Source organism: Salmo salar, chromosome ssa04 (genome assembly GCF_905237065.1).
Source record: "Salmo salar chromosome ssa04, Ssal_v3.1, whole genome shotgun sequence".
In the NCBI taxonomy this organism is placed as follows: Eukaryota; Metazoa; Chordata; class Actinopteri; order Salmoniformes; family Salmonidae; genus Salmo; species Salmo salar.
This window is the reverse complement of record NC_059445.1, coordinates 41,241,347-41,258,204: the sequence shown is the minus strand read 5'-3', so window position 1 is coordinate 41,258,204 and position 16,858 is coordinate 41,241,347. Positions and strand designations below refer to the sequence as shown.

General features: G+C 41.9%; 1 protein-coding gene across 1 annotated transcript; it reads right to left on the bottom strand.

Moving 5' to 3' along the window:
* Positions 1-11,319: 11,319 nt before the first annotated feature.
* LOC106603098 (proteasome subunit beta type-6) lies at positions 11,320-14,035 on the bottom strand. Its single transcript, XM_014196309.1, has 6 exons — positions 13,887-14,035; positions 13,325-13,392; positions 12,997-13,128; positions 12,656-12,785; positions 12,416-12,560; positions 11,320-11,592 (listed from the first exon to the last, which is right to left on the bottom strand). The coding sequence occupies exons 1-6, from the start codon at positions 13,977-13,979 to the stop codon at positions 11,465-11,467; spliced, it is 696 nt and encodes a 231-aa protein (XP_014051784.1). The 5' UTR covers positions 13,980-14,035; the 3' UTR covers positions 11,320-11,464.
* Positions 14,036-16,858: the final 2,823 nt, after the last annotated feature.

The window sequence follows — 16,858 nt, the reverse complement described above, 5'->3', positions numbered from 1 at the left end:
AAAGCAACACTAAGCCCAAGGCAGCGGGGAGCCTGAGAAATGGTTCAATAAAAAACCAAGCAGAAGCAGAGGAAGAGAGCATTATGGGTTTGATATGGCTCGGTCACAAAAATACAGTTGTAGAAGCCATGCTTTCATGCATTCATGCTTTGCAAATACACAATTAGATACAAATCCAATATAAAGACCACAATAGATCTCATTTGTTTCCTTTCCCATCATCTCTGTGGACTTCACTTTGCTTCATAAACATAGTAGAAACATTCCTCAGCTGAAATCTCACTTACAGCTGTAGAGACTAGCAAAGAACCTGGGAGGCAAGATATGGTATGACCTTCCTGACCCAAGTTTACAGTGCCCTCTGGAGTTTTCTTTAGGCATCGCTATTCAGACCTACAGTGGGCCGGACACGAACCCATATTATGCTATAGCTATTGGTTGCAGTCTCAGAGAGGTTTTCAGTGCTAGTGTGTGTGTGTGTGTGTGTGTGTGTGTGTGTGTGTGTGTGTGTGTGTGTGTGTTGTGGTTAGGGACTCTTCACCCTGTTCCATTGTATTCATTTCTGCTATGTTGCAGGATATAAATAATACCTGTGTGTTCATCCTGGCAGTGTAAATGGTGGGAAGTTTACACACACTTAGGTTGGAGTCATTAAAACACATTTTTCAACCACTCCACACATTTCTTGTTAACAAACTATAGTTTTGGCAAGTCGGTTAGGACATCTACTTTGTGCATGACACGTGTCATTTTTCCAACAATTGTTTACAGACAGGTTATTTCACTTATAATTCACTGTATCACAATTCCAGTGGGTCAGAAGTTTACATACACTAAGTTGACTGTGCCTTTAAACAGCTTGGAAAATTCCAGAAAATGATGTCATGGCTTCAGAAGCTTCTGATAGGCTAATTGACATAATTTGAGTCAATTGGAGGTGTACCTGTGGATGTATTTCAAGGCCTACCTTTAAAATCAGTGCCTCTATGCTTGACATGATGGGAAAATCAAAAGAAATCAGCCAAGACCTCAGAAAAAAAATTGTAGACCTCCACAAGTCTGGTTCATCCTTGGGAGCAATTTCCAAATGCTTGAAGATAACACGTTCATTTGTACAAACAATAGTACGCAAGTATAAACACCATGGGACCACACAGCCGTCATACCGCTCAGGAAGGAGACGCGTTCTGTCTCCTAGAGATGAACGTACATTGGTGCGAAAAGTGCAAATCAGAACAACAGCAAAGGACTGTGTGAAGATTCTGGAGGAAACATGTACAAAAGTATCTATATCCACAGTGAAACAAGTCCTATATCGACATAACCTGAAAGGCCGCTCAGCAAGGAAGAAGCCACTGCTCCAAAACCGCCATAAAAAAGCCAGACTACGGTTTGCAACTGCACATGTGGACAAAGATCGTACTTTTTGTAGAAATGTCCTTTGGTCTGATGAAACAAAAATAGAACTGTTTGGCCATAATGACCATCGTTATGTTTGGAGGAAAAATTGGGAAGCTTGCAAGCCGAAGAACACAATCCCAACTGTGAAGCACAGGGGTGGCAACATCATGTTGTGGGGGTGCTTTGCTGCAGGAGGGACTGGTGCACTTCACAAAATAGATGGTATCATGAGGCAGGAAAATTATGTGGATATATTGAAGCAACATCTCAAGACATGAGTCAGGAAGTTAAAGCTTGGTCACAAATGGATCTTCCAAATGGACAATGACCCCAAGCATACTTTCAAAGTTGTGGCAAAATGGCTTAAGGACAACAAAGTCAAGGTATTGGAGTGGCCATCACAAAGCCCTGACCTCAATCCCATAGAAAATTGGTGGGCAGAACTGAAAAAGTGTGTGCGAGCAAGGAGGCCTACAAACCTGACTCAGTTACACCAGCTCTGTCAGGAGGAATGGGCCAAAATTCACCCAACTTATTGTGAGAAGCTTGTGGAAGGCTACCCGAAATGTTTGACCCAAGTTAAACAATTTAAAAGCAATGCCAATCAAATACTAATTGAGCGTATGTAAACATCTGACCCACTGGGAATGTGATGAAAGAAATAAAAGCTGAAATAATTCATTCTCTCTACTATTATTCTGACATTTCACATTCTTAAAATAAAGTGGTGATCCTAACTGACCTAAAACAGATAATTTTTACTAGGATTAAATGTCAGGAATTGTGAAAAACTGAGTTTAAATGTATTTGGCTAAGGTGTATGTAAACTTCCAACTTCAACTGTATCTGCCTTTGAACACTATCTAGGTCAGGGTGATCGCTCCGCCTGGAAACCATGGAAATACAAGACCAACACATTTTTGTCAGTGGGACAATCTCTCACTCACTCCATTCAATGCTCACCTTTCTAATCTATATCTCTACCACCTCTGCTAGCCCTTTCCTCCCCCTGTTATTAAGCAACTGTACTTTTCCTGTAAGCAACTGGTTGCCTCTTGTAAATCCTCTCTTGGCAGGGCATTCTATTGGATACATTTGACAAGTTATTAGTGTTGCCTTAAGTCATTAGTGTTGCCTTAAGTCATTAGTGTTGCCTTAATTCTTAAGATTCTAAGCCATTGGGGGGGGGGGGCTAAACTGACATACGGAATTGTTTTAAGATTATATAAAAAATGTTTGATCAAATTTCACATTTACTACTATAGCCCATAGAAATGCATTGAATAACATATTCAAAATGGCAAAAAGACAGTGAGAAAATCATAAGGAATAATGTTTTGAAGTGTCTGTCATATATCTAGGTTACATAAGAAAGCACAAGAAATATAAATTTTGTACACATATTTAACTCCTTTATTTGGGGAGGCACAAAACTACCTCCATACTTCCACGTTTTTACCGGGTACCGGTTACCCTCAGACGGGTCCCGTGGTTATTGTGGGGGTTGTAGAGCACAACAGAGAACACCATCGTGTTCTTGTGAATCTCCCCTTTCTACAGTGGGGTCAGTTTAAGTTTGTAGCCCGGACGCTACTAACGGAAGTTGGCACATCGACGGTACCGTTCAGACACGACAGATGTTTTTGTGAGAAGACCGATTTTCGCTAGATATCTCTAGCTTAAACTGAACGATTATGACGGGGATTTTTGTATTATGTTAATCAGGTCTGTTTATGGGAACTTGGCGAGAGAGGGCGTGGTGCTGCTTCACCCTGGAGTGGATTGTTATTAAGTGTCCAAGCTGACCCTACCACACAATAAAGGTTACAGCGCTCTGATACGGCCAGGGGAGAGGAAGAGGAGACTTTCTATTTTCACTGGCTGACCCTTTTGGCCACACTTCCTCGCCTACATGAAGTGACTAAAACAGTGTATTAGTCAGACACGTCACTGTAAAGTATTACAGACATTATTACAGTCATTGTGACCGTAAACAACAACAGGATGCCATACAGTAATGACGCTATGCTACTCCTACAGTCGATGATGCCCATGCCCTGTGCTAGGGGCTATAAACAGTCTGTGTTATACCACTGAGATACACATTACATGGGCCAGGTTTATGTCCTTCTGGAACTTTGGTTTTACCAACCATCAAATGTGTTGTACGCTATTTATTAACATAGCTCAGACTTTGATGGACTTACATGTATTTCTCATTTTAAAAATTAGATAGCCCTTTTTCTGAATATTCCATCATACATGATAGTCTGAGCTGTGTCAATAGCCTACTACAACACAGTTGCCTGCACCAAATGAATTATTTGTGTGTATAATAGCCTATCTCATTAATTCCTAATCCTAACCCTAATCCTAACCCTAAATAATTTGTGTGTATAATAGCCTAGCTCATTAATTCCTAACCCTAATCCTAATCCTAACCCTAAATAATTTGTGTGTATAATAGCCTAGCTCATTAATTCCTAAACCTAATCCTAATCCTAAATGATTTGTGTGTATAATAGCCTAGTCATTAATTCCTAATCCTAACCCTAAATAATTTGTGTGTATAATAGCCTAGCTCATTATTTCCTAACCCTAATCCTAAATGATTTGTGTGTATAATAGCCTAGCTCATTGATTCCTAATCCTAACCCTAAATAATTTGTGTGTATAATAGCCTAGCTCATTGATTCCTAATGGATAGCCTTAAAACAAAACTATAGTATAACTATTGAACAATAACATGAGAAAGTTGTCAAAATTAAAAGCCATCATGCTTATTTAGAAGACTTGCCAATGAGTATTGCAGTCCAAAAAGCAATTTACAGACTAATGTGACATGTTTAACCTAGTCAACTAATGGCCCAGTGGTGGAAAAGTACCCAATTGTCATGCTTGAAAAGAAACCTTAATAGAAAATGACTCAAGTAGAAGTGAAAGTCACCCAGTAAAATTCTACTTTAGTAAAACTCTAAAAGTATTTCGTTTAAAATATACTTAAGTATCAAAAGTAAATGTCATTGCTAAAATATACTTAAGTATCAAAAGTAAAAGTATAAATAATTTCAAATGACTTATATTAAGCAAACCAGATGAGATGGCACAATGTTTATTTGTTTTGATAGCCTGGGGGACACTCCAACACTCAGACATAATTTACAAACCAACCATTTGTGTTTAGTGAGTCCACCAGGTCTGTAGGCAGTAGGGTTGACCAGGTTTGTTTCCTTGATAAGTGCAGTGGATTGGACCATTTTCCTGTCCTGCTAAGCATTCAAAATATAATGAGTACTTTTGGGTGCCAGGGAAAATGTATGGAGTAAAAAATACATTATTTTCTTTAGGGATGTAGTGAAGTAAAAGTAGTCACAAATATAAATAGGAACGTAAAGTACAGATACCACAAAAAACGACTTAAGTAGTACTTTAAATTATTTTTACTTAAGTACTTTACACCACTGCTGCTACCCCCAAGCCTTCTACGCCTGGTTGGGCTGAGGAGGTGTGTTTTCTGGGCATTTTGATGACCGGTATTTCACGCTATATCGATTAGGTGATAGGTGATAGGTTAGGTAGGTAGGTAGGACTGGAGCCTGATTGGCTATCTCAGAGCTTCTGCTCTTTTCTATCCATCCATGCATCTCATGGGATGAGAGGAGAAGGCAATGCAGATAGCGGGAAGGAAGAGGGCGTGGTTAACTCCTGGTTTGTCATAGCGTGGCTGGCTCAGCTTTTATAGTTTTGCGCGAGTGACGTCATGAATCATTTACATGACGAAATAATCCGTGCTTGATTTGGGCAGGAGCTCACCGGAGCTGAGTACCGGCACCTCAAATGTTCCAGAACCATTGACTACAACGTACCATAGTCACTAATGAATTGACCACAAGAGGTCCCTGTTGGCTCATATATCAGTCTTCCAAGGATTACAAACTGAGAAAGTCGAATTTAACAGAGGGAAATGTACAATGATTCTGTACACTGTAGTACTGTATAATATTTAGTTTGATTATTTAATATCTATATATTTTCAATCATGGAATTCAAACATCACATCCGTGCACTTTTCAATATTGAAGTAGGCTTCTGGTCAATTTTGTGATATTTGGTAACATTTCTGTATCTGGGATACTACCACGAACGCTGAGAGGAAAATACTGCCGGCTTAATACGTGCAGACATTTTACATTGATAAGAGTTCATAAAATATGAGGTAACACAGCGCAGTAGGTCAACATGTTGGGTAATAGATACTGAGGGAATGGATTGTAGGGTTGTGGAGGGAAATGGTTTTGTGTTAGATCATCACTCAGTGCCAAGGAAAGTGGTGTGAGGCTTGAGGTCGAGTCCAGCAGATTTCCTGGGAATGCAGAGTTCCAGAGTGGATCCAGGCTCCAGGTAATGGACACCTGTGGGAGAAACACCAGGAACTTCAGCACTGGGTGCAGTAGTGCAGGAATTGTGTTCCGTATTCTAAGTAATTCATTTGAATTCCGTTTGCAACACACACTGGCTGGGGTGGGGAAGACTCACCGGCTGTGTAGCAGGTGTTTTGGGCCACAGTGATGTTGCTGGGCATGCTCTGTATGCACGTCATCATGCTGGTTTCGATACCATGTAGACGCTGCTTGATCACATGACCCACAGTTCATTTGGTGTCTATACAGCACCTGTACACAAACAAAGCGATGGTATAGAGGGGATCTTGACATACTCTCAAGAGATGACAATATGTCTATGTTTCAATAGGCTATCTGACTGTAGATGAAGTAAGTCCTTTCAGTTACCACGGTGACCGTTTCTCCAAAGACCTGCAGACCCTCCCCTAGACTCTGTCCTAAAGACCATTTCACCAGAGACCTTCAGCCCCTCCCCTAGACTCTGTCCTAAAGCCCATTCGCCAGAGACCTACAGCCCCTCCCCTAGACTCTGTCCTAAAGACCATTTCACCAGAGACCTTCAGCCCCTCCCCTAGACTCTGTCCTAAAGACCATTTCACCAGAGACCTTCAGCCCCTCCCCTAGACTCTGTCCTAAAGACCATTTCACCAGAGACCTACAGCCCCTCCCCTAGACTCTGTCCTAAAGCCCATTTCACCAGAGTGTAATCATCTTCATCTGAGATAACAAACATGAAGTGTATGTGTGTGTTAGAGACAAAAGAATGTTGGAAAGTATTGTAGTCAGTGCCAACATAGTGAGTGAGTGAGTGAGTGAGTGAGTGAGTGTGTGTGTGTGTGAGTGAGTGTGTGTGTGTGTGTGTTACAAGAGACTGACCAGTGCACCGCTCCCTCCTTCCTCTAATTCCATCCCATTTGGTAGGTCTGTGAGAGTCAGATATCTGTATCAAATGCCAGATGTGATGTCAGATGTGAACCTCAGAGAAATCAGATGGTTCAGATATGTGGTAAACAATCAACTAGCCTAATTGTCATCCTTTGTTCCAGACTTCAACTCCATTGAAAAGTGTGGTGGATAATCAGCCTTATTTTTTTAAGCATTAGGCTAATAACAAGCATGTTGATTGATTTCTTAGTTCAACATCAGAAATAGCCTAGTGAGCATAGCCTAAGAATATTTATTGACTTCTCATAAGTTCTCAAAAACATACTTCACAAATCAAAGCAAAGTTTTACAGTTGTGTTTTCTTTTTCCTATAGCCCATAAGCTATGGAGTAGGCCTAAATGTGTGAACTCGCCTGCCCCGCAGCGCGAGATGTCATCCGCAGATAATTCTATAGGCCCCTGCACACCAAACTGGTCCACTGACGCAGCTCCCGCAGTTCCATCTGCATCTCTCTGATGCGGTTGGACTGCAGGACCATCATGCAGCCAAGAACACCGACACCGCGTACAGGAGATATGTGCCATGAACATTTACTGTACATTAACTGTATAACTGTTTGTCTTTATGTCACACAGGCGATCGTAACTGCTGCAGGGATGAAGGGTCGGCGTCTCTTGTAAATGAAGGCTTTGTAAGGGCTGTAATGATCCTGTTATATGTTATGTTAGGCTACTTTCTTTTTCTGGATGTCATCATGACAGAATGGGCTCGAGGAATTATTGATCCCATCATTTGGAAAGCAATGACTCATGCATTCTATAATTACAAAATAACTTATATCGAGACTTGGAGGACGGGTGAAAACAAAGTGATAGACTACAGTAGGCCTACATAATGACATTAGGACAATCCTACATTGAAGTCTAAAGCAAAGGTCCATGCAATTTTTTAAAATGAAATGTGCATAATACAATTTGTTTTGAGAAAGACAGTGACCAAGAAAGGAAAGTTGCTGATAAAGATAACTGATTTTAATAACTGAACATAGTTCAGTGGGTTTGCAGGACTATACATTATAATGAATGGATTTATATGCTTGGCTTTCGAGGGAAATGGCTTACCGCACAGCATATTCCCCTTGAAAGCCAAACATAAATAAATAAATGTCTAGTCAGGTTGTCTGGGTTTGACAGAACAAGGTCAAAGTCCTTTAAGAGATGGACTCAGACGAAGGCTGAGGCCGCAAGTCTCCCACTTCACTACCTCAAAAACTGCCTCGCCAGCCCTTCGAGAACTGAAAGCCTTCTCAGACAAGAGGAATGGGCTCGCTGTCAAAACAGCAGCCAAGGCAAATCCTTTAGCGTTTGTGTTCTCTAATATATTTCCTCATATAAAGCTCCCCAGTTCAAGACCATACTAGTCACACTTGGAATGCAAATTAAAATGTTAAGTTTTCTGTATTTATTTCCTCACTTTTTTTTCATTGCCTGGCTATCCGGTATAAAATGAACTGTCCAAGTGTTGTACATCGTTTTTAAGCTGTAAAATATGAACAAATGTAATGTAACAATACAAAACATTTCCCTCAAACTCTTAATCTGATCAATACAAACTATTTCCCCTTTATACAATGTGAACTGCTTTGGATAAATATATTAAAAATACAATTACTACTCTGCAGTGTGCCCATTGCCCCAGAATTCATTATGGGACAGACAAGAGCCTTGCCAACCCCCCTTGGCTTGTCGATCAGCAGTTGCCAGGACAAATGACATCATCGGATTCGCGCCAGGAGCAAGATGGGATGCTTGTTCAAATCCTCCAAAGAGACTCTGCAAAGACATCCCAGTAGAATAAGGGATATTCACACTTGCTGATCAATAGAGCTCTGTCTCCTGCAGAGGTCCCCAATGTGCTGCATCACTGCTGCCACTCTGGTTTGCACCACCTGGCTGCCCTGCGCTGCTCCCGTCCTCCCCTTCTTCTTCCGGCCCATCAGTTCAGCTGGAGAGGTTAGTTTCCCAAGACCCAACCTTCCTCCTTTTTTTACCTCTCTATCCTGCTGGAGGTGCTTCTGCCATGACCACGCCGACCTTGTGTGTACGTAATGAACAACAAACAAACTCTTTACCTCAATCATAGGAGGTTGTACCAATTAAACATAAGGACAGCCCCAGTGAAACATATATTTAGGCTACTAAGTCATAGGCTAATTGTCTGTGGTTTACTCACTAGTCCTTCGGGTTTGTTTTAGAACCTCTGCGTCTGAAAAGGGCTGTAGGATGTGGCGGGCTCAGGAGACACTTCTTCATTAAGGAAACAACAGACACAGACCTCTATCAGTAAGAGTGCATTTGACTGGAGCATTTACAAACATTGATTGCATACTGTACGTGTTTATAATAGAGTGAGCTTGTTGGTGGTGAGTCATCTTGGCTGACTTTGAATCCTGTGGCAGAAATCTTCTCTGCTCTGTGACAGGGAGCTAGACTGTGGGGGAGGAGGGCTGGGCTCAGTCTCAATCTCTGAAGCTGAACAACCTTGGACCTCCGGAGGGTGTGGAAAACACTTGAACATTGTCGAGCAACAACACAATGTAAGTTTCTTATTATCTGAAATAATGGCTTATCTTTTGAAATTATACATCCTGAATTCTTGCAACTTAAAGCAACTCACTTGGCAAAGGAGAGGAATCAACGTGCCCTCTTCAAAAATGAAAGTTACAGACCCCACAAATATCATACCAAAATGCTAACCTCCCCTGTTATTGTAATGGTGAGAGGTTAGCTTGTCTTGGGGGTATGATATTTGTGCGTCTGTAACTTTCTCACTCATCATTATCACGATTCATTCAGGACTGTCCGTAATTATGGTAGCATCCACATTAATGTAGAAGTGTTTAGAAACACATTCTATTCTTATTTACAAAAAGTGCTGTAATTTCTAAACGGTTCATCTGATATGGATGAAAATTCCCCCAAATTGACAGTCTGCACTCATAGTCATTGTATCATTTCAAATCCAAAGTGCTGGGGTAAAGAGCCAAAACAACAGAAAACGTGTCACTGTCCCAATACTTTTGTAGCTCACTGTATATGCCATTTAAGTAGCAGGCGCTTTTATCCAAAGTGCCAACAGAGAATTCATGCATTTTCCTATGTGACCCCAGTGGGAATCAAACCCACAACTCTGGTGTTGCTTGGGCCATGCTCTTACTAACTGAGTCACACAAGACCACTACAATACATAAGTACAATACAATACTGTAAAATACCAGATTATAGTACAGGTAGAAGGTGTATGATTGCCATGGATTTGATTCAGGCCATTCATTTGATTACCTTACATCTACGTTGTAATTATATCTGATCAATACATGTATTTTTTAAAAAATCAATAACCACGATTCCATCCAGTTTTTATGCGAGTAAAGTCATACCGTATAAATAAATAAAAATAGCCGTGATAGAAACAGGTAGTTTCAGTACAATTTAATAATTGCAGATAGTTAGTTCGACATGGTGGGATCTTTTTGTGTCGGTAACATTTATGCTATAAATGGTGGTGGAAACACCTTTATTCTCAAATATTGATATAATAACCATCACATAGAAGTAAACTTGGGAGTCACGCAATGATATGGTGTGTTTCTCCCACTATAAATGATGATTCACGGGGTGGTGAAAGTGAACTGTGATCTTGATGCTTCTTTCCAATAAATAAAGATAATCTTATTCTGGAGATATGATCGATGCTTGACAAATAAAATGATTCTCGCCCTTATCTATAATACTATCATTATGTAGACTAGCCTACCTCCATATCTGCGAGCTATTGGCTAGAGCAAGAACATTTGCTACTTAATGCATCAGTTTGTGGCAAAACTATCCGTAGAGTTGAAAATGCGATTTTTATTCGGTGCAGAAAAATATATTTTTTGCACTACATCGCACTGACTTTTATCCGCAACAAGTACGTTTGGAGGAAATACCACTGACGGGCAAATCAGCATATTTTCTTTACATATGTTTTGAATATTTGCATGAAAATCTGTCACCAATTGGATGAAAACCTAGCTATGGACTGTGAAATAAGTCTTCAATTGATCACACATGGAAATGTGCTATTTTTTGGGGTGCAAGTGCATCGCCTAATGTGAAAACAGTAATGTATCCGTGCAGACATAGCTACCTTTCCTTTTATCTTTGTCTACTCTCCAATGTTCTTCTGACAAATTGTAGGTTAAATGGCAAAACACCCCATGCTTGGACTGAATAAACTAGTTCCATTCCAGATGAATGCCCTTGTAGTGTGCTGGGGCGCTTTCAAGTCTCCCGTTTCTAACACACACACACACACACACACACACTTGCCTCCAGTATATTGCAGTCCTTACTCATTTACTGACTCACTCGTTCTCAAACATGCTCCAAGGTCAATTCTCAGTCTACTGATCCACTATCACCAAGAGAGTTCTCTGCCCAACTGTACTGTTTTTATCTGTGCAGTCCGTGTTTTATCACATGTAAGAAACGTTTTTCCTGTTATCCTTCATAGCATATCGTGTGAAGTTCCACTTCATTTCCAGGAAATAATATCAAATAGGGAACAGACATGAGAACAAATGTATTTACGTTTCAGTATTTTTTTATTACAACCCGATCTTACTCTACAAAATGGTTTAAAGCTTATGTGAATGGACTTAAAGTGTGTGTGTGTGTGTGTGTGTGTGGAGGGGTCGTTGTCTGCAAAGCAACTTCCCTCCGCTCCTTGTCTAGGCGTTGGAGAATCTGGGCAGCTGGTTTCCCAGAACAACCCGTCTCTCCAGGCCCTCCTCTGTGATGGCTGCCAGACGGGCCACTCCTCCACTAGAACCGTCCCGCTCCATGGCCAGCGCCAGGGCTGAATGGAGAGGGACACGTTAACAACACAGCCTGTTCCCCAACACATTAAGTATTTTTCAATTCAGTGGTTATGATTCATGAGTGAACAGAGATTAGAAAAGCAGTAGCTGAAGAGATTTGAAACAACCGAATGACATTGTGAAGATCAGAGGTGGGTTACAGGGGCTGCTGTGTGTGCAGGCATTTGATCAAGCGCAACTGATTCAAATGAATCAACTCGTGGTGTAATCAGGGTATTCAATTTAGAACACCACTAGTAGGCATATTTCAATCAGCTTTGTTACTGCAGGGCTTGAACAAAAGTCTGCACACACTGTGGCTCTCCAGGACCAGAATTACCCCCCACTTATACATTTTTAGCAGTTCCTCTTATCCAGAGAGACTCACAGTAGTGAGTCATTTAGCAGCTCCTCGTATCCAGAGAGACTCACAGTAGTGAGTCATTTAGCAGCTCCTCTTATCCAGAGAGACTCACAGTAGTGAGTCATTTAGCAGCTCCTCTTATCCAGAGAGACTCACAGTAGTGAGTCATTTAGCAGCTCCTCTTATCCAGAGAGACTCACAGTAGTGAGTCATTTAGCAGCTCCTCTTATCCAGAGAGACTCACAGTAGTGAGTCATTTAGCAGCTCCTCTTATCCAGAGAGACTCACAGTAGTGAGTCATTTAGCAGCTCCTCTTATCCAGAGAGACCTGCAGTACTGAGTGCATACTTTAATATCCGTTTTGTACTGGTTCCTCGTGGGAATCGAACCCACAACCCTGGCGCTGCATGCTCTACCAACTGAACTACACGGGACTGTCAACCTCTGGCCTTACTCACCCTGGGTACAGAAGTGAAGGCACTCTTCCTTGGTCATTCCAGGCTTGTAGTTAGAATCCATGAAGCCATAGATGTAGGAGCTGCCAGAACCCCCTACTGACACTGGTTGCCTCACTATCATACCTCCCATTGGGACTGTGTACACCTGGGGAAGAGGGAAGGGTCACATAACAATTCTTTGAGACAGTGGGGGAAGAGTGGTTAGAGTGTATGATCCAAATACAGATGCTGGAAACTCACCTGTCCACCCCTTCTTTTGTCCCAGCCAGCCACAATGATGCCAGCCATCAGCTCCTCTCTGTATCTGTAGCACGTCTGCTTGAAGAGGTTGGCTGCCGTTTGCACAAGTGGAGGCTCATCCAGCTCAATACTTCAGCAGGTCCAGAGAAGATATATTTAATGGTGAATAAATGTAGAATCAAGACACGCTCGAGACAATTTTTTTGAGTGGTATCGAGAGACACACTTGCTGTGTCCTGAGGAGTTATTTTAGTGTAGAGGTATTTGTCAATGTTGAAGTAACCAATTATTTAAAAAAAGTATATATTTTAAATCATACAACCTAGGCCCTAGGGTGTTACCTGTGAAAGCCCAGCTGATAGGTGACTATATCAGCAACAGCCTGTGTGTCTGCTGCCGACCCAGAGCGGCAGCAGAAGATGTGGTCGTGAATGGGAGTCAACTTGTCAGTAACTCGATTGGCAATGTAAGCGCTACAATGAGATGCAAAAGAGAAGGATGGTGACTTTTAGGCTGTACTGGCTGTACAAGGCTGTAAAAGCACATTAAGAAAATGTTTGTGGAATAGAGGTCAACTTATTAATCAGCCAACTAGTATTGCTATTACCTAGATCAGGAAGCCAGCAAGAAGCCATCATACATTTAGCTGCTTGATCCAAATTAACTTACCCTGTTGTTGTTCGGGAGTCAGCAGCAATCACAACCCCTCCATCAAACTCCACTGCCATTATGGTTGTCTGCAAATAGACATGAAGAATCAGCACTCTATCGCTTTATATGGAGGGAAATAATCTCAGTGACATTAGCTATGTAGAAGAGAACAATGGCTAACTGGCTAGCAACTATATGATCTAGCATTGCCTGGAAACCAGACGTTGAATTGCATGTAATTATACTTTCCTGTGGATGCATTGTCTCACATTCCATCCACACCGACAACCGGTAAAGCACGTTAACATGTCATTGTATTCAACCTTCTGGCTTGTAATGGTCGTGAGAGCAAACTTTCCGGATTCAAACGCTAACTTCTGCCCGACAATGCAATTCAACGTCGGGTTTCCAGGCAAGATCTGTAAAATGCTGTAACTAGCTAACTAACTTTACATAGACGAGCGCTTCTGCAGTCTCATTGTTAGCTAAGATAGCTAGCCACGTAAATGGCCTGGCGTTCAGCTTGGGCAACTCACTTAAACATATGTAAGATGAACGGTGCTATATTCAATTTCCTCACCCCAGTGCTAACTTCTTCTTGTGCCCATTCTGGTACAAAATCATGTGTACTAAAAGCATTTTCTGAATGACTCGCTGACATGTACGCAGCCATCTTGGACAGCTAAATAATGCTCTTCTTTGCTGGTGGACAGGTTTAGTTTAACATATTCTGTTGTGCTGAATATCGCCCCCTTCTGAATTGCATGAGTTCATTAACTCCAAGGGTGGTGGTTCTAGATGAGTCCAATCATTATCTATCAGTATCTATCTATGACAAAGCCAAATGCCAGACTTTCTAGAAGTATTATTTTAGGCTTTAAGAAGGGAATTTTCAAAATAATATTCTGTGAGAATATTTCAAACACTGAAACACTCTTTGGTATTGATTGGGTTGGTGGTTAAAACATGTGGTGGGATTCATCTGGGACTGGGGAAAAGCTTTGCAACAAATCAAATCAAATTTTATTGGTCACATACACAGATTTGCAGATGTTATCGCAGGTGCAGCGAAATGCTTGTGTTTCTAGTGCCAACAGTGCAGTAATACCAAGCAATACAAAACAATACGCAGATAATTGGAAAAGTAAAAAGAAAGAAATATCAGAATGAGCAATGTCAGAGTCTGGAATATATATATATATATATATATATATACATATATACACATACATACATACATACATAACACACACACACACACACACACACACACACACACACACACACACACACACACACACACACACACACACACAGCTCAAAAAAATAAAGGGAACACTAAAATAACACATCCTAGATCTGAATGAATGAAATAATCATATTAAATACTTTTTGGTTTACATAGTTGAATGTGCTGACAACAAAGTCACACAAAAATAATCAATGGAAATCCAATTTATCAACCCATGGAGGTCTGGATTTGGAGTCACACTCAAAATTAAAGTGGAAAACCACACTACAGGCTGATCCAACGTTGATGTAATGTCCTTAAAAGAAGTCAAAATGAGGCTCAGTAGTGTGTGTGGCCTCCACGTGCCTGTATGACCTCCCTACAATGCCTGGGCATGCTCCTGATGAGGTGACGGATGGTCTCCTGAGGGATCTCCTCCCAGACCTCGACTAAAGCATCTGCCAACTCCTGGACAGTCTGTGATGCAACGTGGCGTTGGTGGATGGAGCGAGACATGATGTCCCAGATGTGCTCAATTGGATTCAGGTCTGGGGAACGGGCGGGCCAGTCCATAGCATCAATGCCTTCCTCTTGCAGGAACTGCTGACACACTCCAGCCACATGAGGTCTAGCATTGTCTTGCATTAGGAGGAACCCAGGGGCAACCGCACCAGCATATGGTCTCACAAGGGGTCTGAGGATCACATCTCGGTACGTAATGGCAGTCAGGCTACCTCTGGTGAGCACATGGAGGGCTGTGCGGCCCCCCAAAGAAATGCCACCCCACACCATGACTGACCCACCGCCAAACCGGTCATGCTGGAGGATGTTGCAGGCAGCAGATCGTTCTCCACGGCGTCTCCAGACCCTGTCACGTCTGTCACATGTGCTCAGTGTGAACCTGCTTTCATCTGTGAAGAGCACAGGGCGCCAGTGGCGAATTTGCCAATCTTGGTGTTCTCTGGCAAATGCCAAACGTCCTGCACGGTGTTGGGCTGTAAGCACAACCCCCACCTGTGGACGTCGGGCCCTCATACCACCCTCATGGAGTCTGTTTCTGACCGTTTGAGCAGACACATGCACATTTGTGGCCTGCTTGAGGTCATTTTGCAGGGCTCTGGCAGTGCTCCTCCTTGCACAAAGGCGGAGGTAGCGGTCCTGCTGCTGGGTTGTTGCCCTCCTACGGCCTCCTCCACGTCTCCTGATGTACTGGCCTGTCTCCTGGTAGCGCCTCCATGCTCTGGACACTACGCTGACAGACACAGCAAACCTTCTTGCCACAGCTCGCATTGATGTGCCATCCTGGATGAGCTGCACTACCTGAGCCACTTTTGTGGGTTGTAGACTCCGTCTCATGCTACCACTAGAGTGAAAGCACCGCCAGCATTCAAAAGTGAGCAAAACATCAGCCAGGAAGCATAGGAACTGAGAAGTGGTCTGTGGTCCCCACCTGCAGAACCACTCCTTTATTGGGGGTGTCTTGCTAATTGCCTATAATTTCCACCTGTTGTCTATTCCATTTGCACAACAGCATGTGAAATTTATTGTCAATCAGTGTTGCTTCCTAAGTGGACAGTTTGATTTCACAGAAGTATGATTGACTTGGAGTTACATTGTGTTGTTTAAGTGTTCCCTTTATTTTTTTGAACAGATATATATATATATATATATACTATATATATACTGTATATACAGTACCAGTCAAAAGTTTGGACACACCTTTTCTTTTTTTACTATTTTCTACATTGCAGAATAATAGTGAAGACATCAAAACTATGAAATAACACATATGGAATCATGTTGTAGACAAAAAAGTGTTAAACAAATCAAAATATATTTTATATTTGAAATTCTTCAAAGTAGCCACCCTTTGCCTTGATGACAGCTTTGCACACGCTTGGCATTCTCTCAACCAGCTTCACCTGGAATGATTTCCAACAGTCTTGAAGGAGTTCCCACATATTCTGAGCATTTGTTGGCTGCATTTCCTTACCTCTGCGGTTATCCCAAACCATCTCAATTGGGTTGAGGTCGGTTGATAGCCCTTACACAGCCTGGAGATGTGTTGTGTCATTGTCCTGTTGAAAAACAAATGATAGTCCCACTAAGCGCAACCAGATGGGATGGCGCATCACTGCAGAATGTTGTGGTAGCCATGCTGGTTAAGTGTGCCTTGAATTCTAAATAAATCACTGACAGTGTCACCAGCAAAGCACCCCCACATCTCCTCCTCCATGCTTCATGGTGGTAACCACACATTTAGATATCATCCGTTCACCTACTCTGTTCACCGTCTCACAAAGACACGGCTGATCAGTAAA